General features: G+C 36.9%; 2 protein-coding genes across 2 annotated transcripts in view; both read left to right on the top strand.

Annotated features, from left to right (window-relative positions):
* Nucleotides 1–3,956: 3,956 nt before the first annotated feature.
* On the top strand, nucleotides 3,957–5,423 carry LOC128211867 (AP-5 complex subunit sigma-1-like). The gene is made up of 2 exons (XM_052916976.1): nucleotides 3,957–4,171; nucleotides 4,923–5,423. The coding sequence occupies exons 1-2, from the start codon at nucleotides 4,001–4,003 to the stop codon at nucleotides 5,340–5,342; spliced, it is 591 nt and encodes a 196-aa protein (XP_052772936.1). The 5' UTR covers nucleotides 3,957–4,000; the 3' UTR covers nucleotides 5,343–5,423.
* A 4,172-nt stretch (nucleotides 5,424–9,595) lies between these two features.
* Nucleotides 9,596–15,185, top strand: part of LOC128212010 (SH3 domain-binding protein 2-like) — a 12,268-nt gene continuing 6,678 nt past the window's right edge. The window contains exons 1-5 of the mRNA XM_052917222.1: nucleotides 9,596–9,887; nucleotides 12,851–12,943; nucleotides 13,058–13,160; nucleotides 13,892–14,024; nucleotides 14,908–14,969. Coding sequence (XP_052773182.1) covers nucleotides 9,839–9,887; nucleotides 12,851–12,943; nucleotides 13,058–13,160; nucleotides 13,892–14,024; nucleotides 14,908–14,969 — 440 coding nt within the window. The 5' untranslated portion in view covers nucleotides 9,596–9,838. The remainder of the gene's footprint in view (nucleotides 9,888–12,850; nucleotides 12,944–13,057; nucleotides 13,161–13,891; nucleotides 14,025–14,907; nucleotides 14,970–15,185) is intronic.

Raw genomic sequence — 15,185 nt, 5'->3', positions numbered from 1 at the left:
ATCGGCAATTTGTCGTAATAATGTCTGGATTGAAAAGTTTTGATGTGATATAATTTTTTTGCATGCACATTGACTTAAATCTAATACTTTTGATACTGTACAACATATTAAAGTTTAAAGTAACTAAATGTTTTTTAGTTTAATGGCAGGCAATCCTTAACTGTCCTGTCAAGATCGTCCCACATCCTCAATGCGGATGGAAGCACTGACTGCATTCATAATGAATGTATATAAACCATGTAGATCTTAGGGACCGTACTAAGGGAGTGAGCGTGTGCCAGGAGATGGATATCCTCCGGGTGCACTAACTGGTACAGGGAGCGCGATGTCATCTCATCCATGCTGTACCCAAGACAAGTGTGCAATCTGCAGCAAAGAATTGATGCAGTTCTTTAAAAATAGATTAAAACATGAAACGTTAACGTCAAATTTTTATCGTTGATTGTTAACGAACTTTAAAAAGCACAACTTCATACAATTATTGTATTGAATTACAAAAACTAAAAACAGTTATGTCGAGTCCAACTAGCCAATGGATCTGATAGTATTTAATAACCGAACAATTATGTCGTCCTCCAAACTACGTTTCTGTACTGTACTGTACTGTACTGTCACTCGATAGGAATTGTGTTCGATTGCGTGTTTCAGTTAAATGAGTTCTTGTGTTCATTCTGAGAGGTTTTGTGAATCAGAGTTTGTCTTTGTGGGGCTCGAACACCCGACCATCTATTTAAGATATCGGTATATAGTTCCATTCCAATATAGATCTTCAAAAACAAACAACACAGACCGTTGTTCGCAGTCCTCGAATTGAAGGCCAAGGTCATGTTTGGACCACATTATAAGGTCACCGTCCTCGTAGCCGGCAACGCCCACACTGGGAACGAACGGCCGGCATAGCAACAACAACACGCGGTTAGAGGACTTGACTGTCTTTGGAAGGTGTGTGGAACGCAGAATCTTCCCTGAACAGTGAAATTTCTGAAATGTACCTACAATATTAGTTTCCCTTGTAACTCCGTGAGCCACTTTACTAACTAAGCTTTAAACAAAATATAGAACACAATTGCATGTATTGCTGTTCACAAGGAAAAAATATCAATTTTGTAAAAAATGCTCCGACAGCGCCGTGCATGTCAACTATACTACAGGTAATTTAGATGAGTTTCAGAGTCATTTAATCAAGTTAAATATTCATATCTTGAAACGGTTTTCATGATTTGGTTTTTAAGTCAACATTACAGTTGTTCACACTGACGACGACCCAAAGGTAGCGGTAATACTTCGACATTTTGTGTTCAACCAACAGAAGAGCAAACATAGGAGTACCAAGCAGAAACAATTTATTATCTTTTAATTTATAATCTTACCACATGGCCAGTGGAGTTTCCATGGTAACACTTCATTCTACATAGAAATGCAACCTTTTGGTCCTCGGAGCCCGTTTCGTTTGAACTCTAAAGGAAATATAAGTTATATGTGTATATAATATAATTGTACGTTTTAAATATACCGTATATTATTTCCGTTAATTTGAATCGCTTATACAATATTGTATTTTGAAACCAAGTTTGGGAAACAACATTTGTCATACAATGTGTTTTCTCTTCACTCCATAAAAAGGATATAGACAAAGAACCATACTTCTGGTCAAATAGACGGAACGATTATTGGCTAGATACCCACGGCTGACCCATTGTGGGTAATCAAAAATGGGTGTTTAAAAACGAGCTTTCGGTATGTTCGGTAAGTAAAAACGGGCGAACGGACAGACTAACAATAGCAACTCCGTATACCTTCCACATAATAAGACAGAGAATCTTAAGCATGTCATTCATGAAACCACAACCTACTGTAACAGAAGTTTTGTTATGGAACACCAACCTACACTATTGTATTGTTTGTATGTCCGAGTGTCTTCGAGCTGGTGTTTGAGAGAGGCCCGGTCGTCGGGATGGACGATGCCATACATACACCGGTGGAGGAGGTCCGTCTGAAACCATGATGATGCTTAAAAGTTAGAATGCGTAAACAATCACAGGCATCTGAATCATTGTTTGTCACTAAAATGTTGTTTAAAACCATTTTGGGTGCATACAATGAGATAAACAACACATCTGAAGATATTTAGTGTCTTTGATATACAAAAAAAGTTTTAGTGACAAACAATGATTCAGATGGGCCGATTGTTCAGAACTGTGTTAATGTTGACAACATTTAACGACATAAAGGTGAACTACTGTATGATGTGATGTGCATAATAAAATTAAACAAGGACAGCTAGAACAGTTGTCTTAAATTTTGTTAGGTTAGCTGAAGAGCATAAGTGTTTCCGTGAAACTTCCAGGCCCAAATTTCTCGAAACTTCTTAAGTCCCTTATAACAGGATTAAGCTAATCTCACTATTTTTGTTGTTCTATAAAATGTGTTATATTTACTTCTTAAAGAATTTTTAGAAATTATGTAGGAATAATCTGTATGTTTATCAGGAAAAAAAAATCATTTATCAAAATCCATTTTCAGTATGTATTTTGGCTCATTAAAAAAAGGGACTTAAGCCTATTAAGCTAAAGAAGTTTCGAGAAATTGAAGCCAGGACAATAACGATTTGAAATTTAACGATGGCGGCGTTAACAGCGATGTTAGCTTTAACAAAATTATGAACAATCAGCCAAATGCCAGAACAATGTAAAACAAAATGTGTGCATATATTCCTTTACATAATGTCTTACATAATAGGGACACATAGATAAATGATAATGGGGACACATTAATATATGATAATCATGAGGGACAAAAATTCTACATTTATGTACATGCAATAATAGTATTGATATTGGCAATATTTCCGCGTTGTATTATAGACGCATAATTCGGCACCAATTCATTATAATAATTATTATCTTTGTTTTGCGAAACTCTATAAGGTTCACATAATTCCATGCAAAAATGCGATGGTTTGAAGAGCTATAAAGAGACATTTTGAGTAAAAACAAAATTCTTGTTGAATTCAGCGCGACTTGTCCGTCAATCTTCGACAACTCAGTAGCAGTTGGTTATCAGCACTTGACAGATCAAATCTAATTTGTTGACATCGTTTATGCCTACAAGTGAGATAAATTTGTCAACTTGCATTTTGAAGTATTCTTATTTCGCACAAGGCATTCTAATGATGATTCAAATGTTATCAACAATTCAGACCCGAGAAGATTTAAGCTTGCGAAACTACATGGAAATGCTTTTATGAAATTTGGAGTGCACATAAAGTAAAGAAAATAATGACTTTACCCAATAAAAAGGACCAGTGTGTTTGGCACAGGCGAAGTCCATTCAACAAAAAATGTCACTCTGGCGGAATTGCTACTGCTAGACTGACGATGCACTTTCTTGCAAGAAATATCGTTACGCTTTAATAAAATAAGACGGGTCGCATTTTTTGCGCAAAGTATTTCTTTTATGAACTGAAAGTCAATGAAAACGCACCACACATTGATCCGGCGACATATTGTGACCAGTGTAGCATTTTTATTTTAAATTTCATGATGCATTGTACCTGGTGATATCCTGTGAAGTCGGTGACATTGGTGGTCACGAACATAACCAGCCCGTCGACCGTGGCCGCCAGCACGAACCCGTCCAGAACCTGAATTGAATTATGTCATTTTTTTAAAACGGGGGTGAATTTTAAGTTACTAGATCAAAAGAATGCGTAGATCTTACTATATTTTGTAAAAATTGTCTTACTTATCATTATGAGTTCAAGGTTGCTATGCATGGACTTCGACCAGTTTGGGTCGAAACCCTTACAGTATACAATGTTTAATTTTGATCAAATGTTTTATGAACTTGTATCCAATATTTCACCGCAATCATATTCTATAATGCACTGTTCAAAGTGAAGTTTACATTGTAGTTTCCTACACTATGACCGCTCTACATGTATAACCGGTGTCGATGTAAACATTGCCGAAGTAGTTTTCCGGACCTACCAAGTTCCGTGATGGTGTACGCCTTCTTAATTCATACACTTTTTCCGGGCCAGACCAAAGTATTGTTTTACCAAATATTTGGTTCCGATACGAGCGGATCTTCAACAGTTGCCAGCGATACAAATAGAAGTTCTAATAAGCGACAAAAGTGCAAAACGGACATTGAATATGTAGCATCTCAGGTACCGTACTTCCTCTAATCATCGTCTTTAAAACAATTTTTTTTCATTTTTACGTCACAGTGGATATTTAAGATATGTTGGCGATTTAGGGCCTTAATGGTTCCCTTGGAATGATCATGTGACGTTATGTGAATGACGTACCATAATTGGTATTCATGATTACTGTTCATTAAGGGATACAGTACTTTCTAATTATTTCGACACTTGCTATGAATCACTGTACCCAGTCTGCCAATACAAAACTTCTCAAAAGACACAACTGTATGACGTCCATTATTTGACTTTATTGTTCGAGTAACTTTGGACTAAATCAAATAACCTTCAAATAACCTATATGTCGAACAGAATGAATTTATATGTGTAATTGTGTATGATATGACCCCATACTATCGGGTCATATCATACAAAATCTCGGCATAGTAGCTGGGAAAAAAAGTTTGTTCTTTAGACATGTTTACTATCAATATACATGAACCAAGAATGAAGACGTATGGCAAAAACTTTTGGAATTTGTTAAGAAAATTTCCAAATAGAATTGTGATAATACCATAATATCAAACAATATTTCTTCAACTTATGATTATTTCTTGTATGCTTATTGATAATATGAACAAGACCCTTGGTGGACCTTTTTGACCCGAGATAAACGGAACGTCTTAACAACAATACTATTGTTTGCACACTACCACTTAAAAAATATGTGCAATATTATTCCATTCCATTTTGTTCTAATTTCTTTTCATGTTTCCAGGTTCATTCGGAGTTCCAGTTCCGGCGGTCGGTGGCAGGCCGGACCGTTGATGACGACATCCAGGCGCTCAACCAGGAGGAGCAGCTGCCTCAGTTTGAACTCGGCTTCCTCAGACTTCCGGTTGGCGCGCCGTTTGCAGACGACAAAATTGTTGTGTGGTTGGGTGCCGGAAATACATGTTTTACACTTGTGTGCTATAAACAGGAAAATAGAACACTAGCAGAACATGTTCTTAAGACTTTAATCCGCCATTTGCAAGACTATTTGCGCGTCTTGAACCAACCCGCGGAAGCTTCGTTGAAAGCTGACAGAGTGTGCTTAATTCTAAATAGATTCTTGCCGGATGGAGCACTTGTTTTTATGAACCATAGGGTAGTCAGAGGTATTGAACGTGAACTAGAGGTTTTAATTAAAACGTGACGGGTTTAATATACTAATAGTATATATTATCTTTGTCCAAGGCCACCTTCTGTAATAACTATTAAAGTTTTTCGTTATCTAGAGCGACTTTTTATCTGGTCTATTTTCAAGAAAATGAGAAAATGTTATCGAAGTATTATCATAACCGTGGCGTCGGCGGCATTGTGAAAATGCAGTGAACTTCACAATAGCAGCGACCTCACAATAACAATGACCTTCACAGTAGCAATGACCTTCACAATAACTAAAAAAATACGTTGACAATATCCGCTTGGAACTTGATATGCATGTTACTAGTGGCAAAACGCATATGTGTAGCAAAACCTGTAACTCTTGGTTAAAAATCGTCAACTTATTCCCCCGTTGATTGACAACAAAAAAACCCAGACGAGCTCCGGTTGGCTTTCATTCGTATCTAGTATTTTGTTTTGTTTGGGTTTTTTTTGCTGCAAACGGCTTAAAAAAGATGAAATTTAATTTCAAACTTAACACCTTTTCATCAAATAGCGGTTCGGCTTCTTTGAAGATACGTTTCTTTTTCCATAAAGAGCCTTTCACAGTGCATACGTGGGTGGGGAAGGTAAAACATTCAAACGTTTCATAAGTTCATGTTCATTTAGTTTTGAGGAGCGAGTGAAACATACATTCTCGGTGACATGTGTTGGGGAAGTAAGGAGATGAACAAACTTTACAAAAGAAGATTTTATCACATTTTGGATCAATAAACATTCACGTTTTTTTTCTCGGGAAAGTCTGTCGACATATTAACTTTGTTTTTGTGTCCAAATGCCCCAAACTACCTAATGAACAATGTTTTGAGAGTGCTTGATGGTATAGTTTTAAATAAGAAAGTTATTTAATAAAATAATGGAAAATAGTCGATGAAATTCATTTCCTGATTACAAAAATGCAAATAATTTTTTTTAAATAGCTGCAATCGCCACAAAGCCTCAAGACATTGTTCATTGGGTAGTTCTAGACATTGTTCATTGGGTAGTTCTGACAATTTTGACACAAACATTTTCATTTTGTATTATGACATTTCCGGGAAAATGCATATGCTTTTTATTGGAAACCTGAAAAAACTTCTTTCATAAAAATTGCCCAACTCCTAATTACAGCTTCACATGTTGCAACGGATAGATGTTTTTTTTTAAGGATGCATTCTTACTCCCAAATAAGATTTACTACAATTATTTCAATTGTTTTAATATACAAAAAAAAGTGAATAAATATCCAAAACAATGGTTCTTATGAAGTATAACGAGTTTAATTTGAAAGAAAGGTGCAGAAAACATGTTGTTCTGCCTTATGAGACGATAGTAGATCATAGTAAATCTTTTAGCACTCACCAATCATTTAATATGTTTGCGTATCCATCTACTAAATACACGGTTACAATCTTGTTATCAGTAATTAATATTTCCCATAAATGCATTATATAATTTGTAAGAAGTTAAAAGGTTTATGACTCAAAATTTATGTTTGTTATACACGAGTATGTATTGATTTTGAATAAGAGTGTCACTTTAAGTTTTGGTCCTTCAAACGACGTTTGCAATGTGAAAGGCCCTTAATCAGATACTTTATTATTTTTTAATGACAAATCATTTCAGCAATGTTTGTCTCGACGTCCTATTGAACTACAAATGTATATACTTTGTCAACAGCGTACTAGTCTAACAGACTGACAACTCCATATTTTGAAAATCCAGTCTACGGAAAAGTTTGTGCTTGTTTATTTTGACAAATATCTGCTCATTCTGCTGTCATTAAAAACAGTGACCACCAAAACAGCATAGACACGCCGTTTAACACCTGTCCTGCAGAGCCATGATTACAAAAAGTCTCAATTTCAGACTCAAGTGGTAAAACTGCAAATCTTCACATCATTGTAACTTTCCTTCTAGGTGAGTATTCATGATGAAATATCCGGAATTCCATTGCTGTTTGAAACTGTACACTTATTTACATTATTTTTTTGGGTAAAATCAAACGGATTAAAGATGCTTCTTTGTAATCTTATGAAAGTTCTTCTCTGAGTCTGAGTCTAGACTTGGACTTGAGACTGTTCGTAATCATGGACCAAGGTTCCATATCTAAATACAGGCTTAAGTCAAATCTTAATCTTGATCTGAATTCCATTTTACCATTTAAGAGCCTGACATGATTCGAAATTTTGTATAATTATACTCTTTTAAAACGCGCATTTTCGCATAGAATATATGTTGCTAAGACCTGTTGCTAATATTCCAAAGAAAAATAATTCTAGAAAAAAATGTACTAGAGTAATTTGTTCAAAAACGAGTTGTACTCGATTATATTTTTGGCTGTTAAATATTTAGTCTTTGAAATATTGACCAAAGTTTTTGATTAACATGTGTATTCTATGAGAGAATGGGCTTTCGAAATGAGTAAAATAATATAAAATTTGAATCATTTTATGCTGTTATACGGTAAAATGAGTTTAGTATTTCGTAATATTGGGACCTGCTGACCGTCGTAGTTGTAAATTAGAAGAAAACCGGGCGTCTTCGATATGCTGTATATCATGACAGCATGTTTTGATTCGTAAATGATAAATATGAGCCAGATTCTAGCGCACAACTATTCCCGATGAAAGAATTACAAAAGTTATATATCCCGAGATGAGACCTTAAATACTGACCTGATTAAGTGTTTCCTGATCAAACATGTCACTAACGTCGGTACCCAGATTGGCGTCCGACTTTTCGCCGAATACACCGTTATAAAGGGTCCCACGGCCATCAACTTGTTTGGAAGTGCCGCATGAGCCGGGTGTGGATACAGTGTAATTTTTACGAGATACAGACGTGCGATTTTCATACTCTGTCTGGCTGTCTATTGGTCGTACATCAGTATGGACATCGCTGCGCGCATGAAGACTATCTTTCGGACATCCGACTCCCGTTTCCGACGTGTTCATCAAAAGTTTTTCATTTTTATGTGCACCCATAACACTTTCGCTGCCTTTATCCATGTCGCGACTAAGTTCCTTATTTAACGTTGAACCCACTTGTTGGTCGCACTTTGCAAGGAAGAGCTTAACTCGCAGGAAAGCGATCACTAGCCGGTACACCGTCTGGCTATCTAACTTCCGGTGGAGGGACGGACGGTCGATGGGCAGCAGATCTTCCAGCGCCTTCACTTCCGTCCGTAACTTGTCTCGGTAGCGTTTCGACTTGAAACTGGAGAGGAAAATATCGTGTTATTTTAAATTTTAATATTATCATTTATTCATATAATCATTACGCTGCTGGTGATGACGATGATGGTGTTGTTGTTGTTGAGGTTTCATTGCAAATCACACTGTTGAAAATAGTCAAATCATTGGAAAATGTCTTTAAATCCAACGTCACACTTTCAACAAAACATGTTACCATGACAGCTTACCTTGGGTCTCCTCTAGAAGTGTTTTTCTCCTGACTCGGGTTTGTTTTTAGGCTGTCACATTTAACTTCCATACTTTCAGCTTTTTTTAATATTATTAGTTGTAAACCGACTCTTGCTATTCGCATTGACGAATGAAAGCGAATACCATCTCCGAGAGATATTAAACAAAGGCAAAAGTCGTATTTGGTGAGAGCTAATTGAAATGTTTATTCAGATATTAGTTGCGTCAGGTAAGCCCATTAAATACGTTTAAACAAGGACCCTCGTAGCAGATATCGTCTGTCGATTGTCAATCACTAAGATTAGCACCTTGGGATTTAGGCAGATACCCGGAATGTCCATGTTTGGGTACATTTCTCATATAATACAAGAAAAGATAAATATGTATACAGTGAGTCATGTATACAGTCTTGATAATTACTTTTAATAAAGAAAAAAAAAGACTGGACTGTTTGGACTCATTTGACGCATTTGACCTTTACAAATACAAATACAAATACATTTGTATAGCGCAAAAAGTATTGTTCAATATTCGATTGCGCTTCACACAGTTTACCGCATGTTTTCAAAAATCTATTTATGCCAACTCAAAATCCAACACTTTCATAAGTTAATAATAAAAAACCCTAACGAATCACCTTAAACGGAAGTTAATAGTATCGCCTATCCCGACGTCCGAAACAATATCAGTGTGATCGAGGCACCGATTGAATTATAACGAAGGGTTAACCCCCGAAAGTGCCAAATTAAGTGACTTTAAATATAGAAGGTATATTTTAACCCCACGATAATGATAAGCAGTATACAGTATCCCGCGTCATGACTGTATACCTAACGAAAGCTCCCGTTGATCATTGGCATGCCTTTGTTTGCTTATAAAGTAGAACTGTGATATTAATAGCAGATCTTAAAATGAAACCAGGAAGTCAGAACTATATTGATTTGACTATGCGGTAATCAAGAACTTTTATTACATGATAAATTACTAGGGGATATTTTGCAGACAAACTTGTAAATTGCATATAGGAACAGACCATGTTGGATTACTACTAGTGTTGGATTACCTGTGTGTATATGCCATAATGTCAACAAGAGGTAGCCAAATACTCACCAACCCGCACGTGACCATAGGTAGGAAATGTTTTATTGTTCTTTAATTTCTGGTATGTAATAACAAATGCTATTAGAGGTAGCACACACAGATATAAGCCTTTATTGTGTAACTGATTTGTGCGAAAAAGAAAAAAAAATAACATAAAAACACAATTTTTCTTTATAAAAAGTGACCCCTTTTCTGTAAATAATTGGCTACCCGTATATAATAATGACTCCTCACGATCGTGTCTATAAAAAAGTGCCCTCACACCCTTTACACACACTCACGCATCAAACAAAACCGACCTATCGATCGGGAAGTTGTTTTTCTATGATGTGTGTCGAAAGACTACGAAGATATTTGACCCCCCCCCCCCGCCCCCCTTTGCACCACGGCCCCGATTATTATTGTTTAGAACTGATACCCCCCACCCCCGCGGATCACAATACATGTATATCGACTGGGTTATTAGAATGGTGTGTGTCTTTCGTCAAACTAGGGATCCGGGCGAATAACTTTAGTAACTTTCATCATATGGACACCAAACTTGGTGTATAGTAAAACATGTGGAGCGCTCGTTTGTGGGTGCATTCGGGTCCGTTCTGTCAAAGGTCAAGGTCACCGTTACTATATATAGAAATTTTGTCACCGGCGAAGGTTTTTACTAAGTGAAACCTGGTTATTAAAATGACCAAACTTGGTACATAGGAACAATTTATAGTAACCTTTCGTAGGATTGCGTTTTGGGCCCATAGTGTCAAGGTTACTGTTATTTAAAATAGACAATTGGTTGAAACTGAATAACTTAGGGGTTGACACATTGTGATCAAACTAGGAATTGTAATGGAGGACTTTCATGGAACTGTTGTGCGGCTCAAACGGTCAAGGTCACTGCTACTAAAAAAAAGAAAAAAAATCAGTTGAAATTTACCCCCCCCCCCCCCCCCCGGTCATATTTTATCGACTCCAGCGTCATAATGATACCACTCCTCTACATGATCTAAAATTACTCCGGGAAAGTTTTTATGGGAACGAAATTCTTTGTAGCGATTCAATTTTTACTTCGCGTAGAGGAGTCGTAATAGTATGACCTGGTAGTCGATATCATTATGATACGTGAATAACTTTCTAACAAATTATGGCCGGAGAGTCGTAATTCTATGAGGGTCGAGATACTTCTTTACACCCGGCACAGCGTTTCTGTGTTTTTATCATTCAAGTCAAATGAGTTAAACATGAAAATGCATTGAAATTATAAAAAATCGCATCAAACTATAATGTGCGCATTACAAAGTACAAAGTCGATGGTGTAATATATCCTTGATGCAAAGTTTTTTGATACTCGATACTGCATCATTTATAAATACATTTCAAATCATTCATTACATGGTATGTTAAATGATCTTCCGTTACGTTGAGTCTGTAACAGTTCGTAATTACGTTAGCATATAAATAATGTATTGAAATCACTTCCGTGTTTTTATCATCTGCTATTGAACACTGTACACAATAATCAAAAGAAAAGGCTTTCAAAATTTAAACATGAACACTTTCGCTTCAGCTTTCACTGTTACACAGGACCGTATGGGGTTTATTGTCCCAGGTGCATGTATCTGCTTTCAATAACCAGTATGCCCGTTGTCACAGATGTTTGGTTCTATTATTTGACTAGTCCGTCTAGAATGGCAATTGTCAGATACTTAACTAAATTCGTTTGTCCGTTATCACAGATTTATTTTTCTCTTATTTTACTTATCTACCTTCACACTATCATATGCCCTTTTTCACATATTCAAATTTCGTATGCCATTTGTCACAATTTCCCCTTTCTACCTTCACTGATCCGTATGTCTTTTGTCACAGATTTACCTATCTACCTTCACTGATCTGTATGCCCGTTGCCACAGATGAACCTATCAACCTTCACTGATCCGTATGTCTTTTGTCGCAGATTCACCTATCAAACGTCACAGATCTTTATGCCCGTTGCCACATATTTACCAATCTACCTTCACTGATCCGTATGTTTTTTTTATCACAGATTAACCTATCTACCTTCACTGATCCGTATGTCTTTTGTCACAGATTTACCTATCTACATTCTCTGATCCGTATGTCTTTTGTCACAGATCCACCAATCAACATTCATAGATACGTATGTCTTTTGTCACAGATTTACCTATCAACCTTCATAGATACGTATACTCTTTGTCACATATTCACCTATCTACTTTCACAGATCCGTATGTCATTTGTCACAAATTCATATATCTACCTTTACTGATGCATATATGTCTTTTCTCACAGATCCACCTATCAACATTTATTGATCCGTATGTCTTTTTTCACATATTCCCTTATCTACCTTCACTGATCCGTATGTACTTTGTCACAGAACCCTTTCTTCCTTCACAGATCAATATGTCTATTGTCACGGATTCATCTATCTACCTTCATAGATCCGTATGTCTATTGTCACAGATTTATCTATATACCTTCACTGATCCGACAGATACCTGCATCTACATTCTTAATTCATATGGCTGCTGTCACATATTTATGCATCTGCCTTCACTGATCCATGTGTTCGCTGTCACATATTTATGTTTCGGCCTTCACTTGTCCATATGTTAGCTGTCACATGGTCATGTATCTGCCTTTACTGGTCCGTACGCCCCTTTCTCCAATTTTACACATTTTACATCTTCCTTCATTCGTCGGTATAAAAGTCCGCTGATACATATTCGTGTATCTTAATTCACTGATCCGTGTAATCGCTGTCACATATTCATGTTTCTGACTTCACTGGTCCATATGCATCCATTGTAACATATCAATGTATCTGCTTTCACGGACCCTGTTTCTGTTGTGAAAGGCTCATGTAACTGGCCGTACGTCCTACCTGTACTTATTTGCGTGGCTCCCCCTTTGCCATGCCGATGTCCTCTTTCATCTCGAGCTGTCTTGAGTGAACAAATGCACTGGTGTGTTTTTGCAGGAGCCCAAGAGCTGCCAGTTGTCGAAGATTGCGCCAGGTCAGGCTTCCTCCGGAAACAAGGACGGATTGAGCGGACAATCAAGTTTCTGAAATGTAGGTTTCCGAGTTTAACATGTAAATTATGTAGAACATTTCTTTTCTTTTCGGATATGTTTTGCAAGTTCACAATACATGAATAAGTCCATATGATAAGTGACCGTGTTTCAGGGCGTCAGCGGTACGTGGTCCTATCCAAGGGATGTTTGTACATCTACAATGACGAGTATGCCACCGCTCCGATGTCCTCTGCGTTCCTCGGAAATTATATCAAGTTCGTGTTCCACCTTTTACACTACCCTAAAAATATATGAAAAATAGCAAATATGGGGCGATGTAAAGAGGGGCAACACCGTTGGTCCGTCGTATGCATTGACTGAAATTTTATGAAGCAAGTTGTAACTGGTTACCTTGAACGTATGACCGAAGCGGAAATGCCACAATTCACATCCTACGAAGACAATGCGTCCCAGATATTGTTAACGTTAACAGCGCTGTTAACCCCTTCGTTGTAAACTTTCAAATCTTTACCAATGAATTTTAATAATTCACATGTATTTGCATCTCAGCTGTACTCGTTTCCTTTTAAACTTATTAGAACATCCTGAAATATTAATACTACTTTAAGGATTAATAACGATGTCGTTAATCACGTAATTAACCGTAAAGCTGAGTTCATTGGATCTTCTAGGCGGTATCTATATTAGTTGTCAATCGGAACTCCTCGGCTAGTATCAAGATATGGCAATCGGAACTCCTCGGCTAGTATCAAGATATGGCTATCTCGAAGCTTGCCGGAGATGGCCGAGTTGTTACGATTGTATTAGTTGTATGATAGTGTCAAGTGTCTGCGTCGGTAGGTTCTGGGTCGAATTCATTAGATCTTCTAGGCGGTACTGCCTCGTGGTCTATATGATTATATGTCAGACGCGTGCGGCAGCAGGACGCAGTGGTTCTTTCTGATGGTTCTACCTCATGTCCTATATGATTGTATGATATTGTCAGATGTGTGCGACAGCGGGTTCCGGGCCGGATGCAGTGGATCTTCCAACTGGTTCCCGCCACCCAGGCAACCCTAGGGACATCGGGCACTAGCCACAGCCTCATGTTCTGCAGCGCCACGGAGGAAGAGAGGAAGGTTATATATTGACTTTAAAATTGAAAGTATTTATACCACCCATCCATACACACAATGGTTTGATACCATGTTTGATGAGAGATGAGCGTTTTAGGTGTGCATTCATTACAGTCTCGAGTTACATGTATTTGGGTCTCAATCAAATCGTATGGTTCGTATATAAGAATGCATTTTATTAATGGGTCAGGGTGTATAAAGATATGATGTTAATCGCATTTCAAGATTACCATGAATATACTCCTACTGTATATCGCACACATATCCTCCAACCACTGTGTTCATATAGCGGGCTTTAAGCTACATCACGGATATAGGTCCGTGGACATGTGGGAACCCGTTTCCAATGTACACAGGAAGTCCCGGGGATCGATCGTTGTGCAGCCTTTTTGTGGTGCATGTATTGTTATGCATCATAATTATGAAGTACATCATATTGATAATAATTGTTCATGAATATCTATACTAACTTCCTGGTAATTACTTTTTAAAGCGCACAAGAAAGGTTGATGTCAAAATATAGAAATAATAAAAAAAACATTATTATGTTTGACTTTTATGATCAAAACAAAAAAGCGAATGATTTGTATACAGATAAAAAATATTAGCTTTTATAAGTGTTTTTTTTTTTAATAATAACTTCGTGACTACAAACTCCCCTGTTAAAAATCGCCTTAGTATCCCTTATAGTTTTATCTTTACACATGTTTTTTGTTTTGTTTTGATCATTAAAGTCAAATGAGTTAAACATGATAATTAAATACAATAACGTTGTTGTTGTTGTTGTTGTTGTTGTTGTTGTTGTTGTTTCTTTTTGCATCGACCTATTTTGTGCGTCATTAAAGCTTTTTAACGAAGTAGATTTTATCTGTTGCCTTTTATTCAGGAATGGATGAGTGCGATTAAGAACGAGCTGATGCTAGCACACAAGTTTACCGAAGAGCAAATGTAAGTTGTGCCTACAGTAACAATCTATTGACAATACTGAAGTAAAACTAGCGACTAAGCCAGTCATAATTAGGTTTTGACATTCAACTTTAATCGTTGAAGGCATTCTTAGCGCATCCTGCGTTCGCATACAAAATGAAACAGGTCGAATTTCCAATGGAGTCCAAATACAAGTATATAGCTATAGTATTACATGACTTTGTATACCCTAGCCTA

Source organism: Mya arenaria, chromosome 12 (assembly GCF_026914265.1).
Source record: "Mya arenaria isolate MELC-2E11 chromosome 12, ASM2691426v1".
NCBI lineage: Eukaryota > Metazoa > Mollusca > Bivalvia > Myida > Myidae > Mya > Mya arenaria.
The sequence above is the reverse complement of the archived record's forward strand: the minus strand, read 5'-3'. Positions and strand labels throughout refer to the sequence as shown.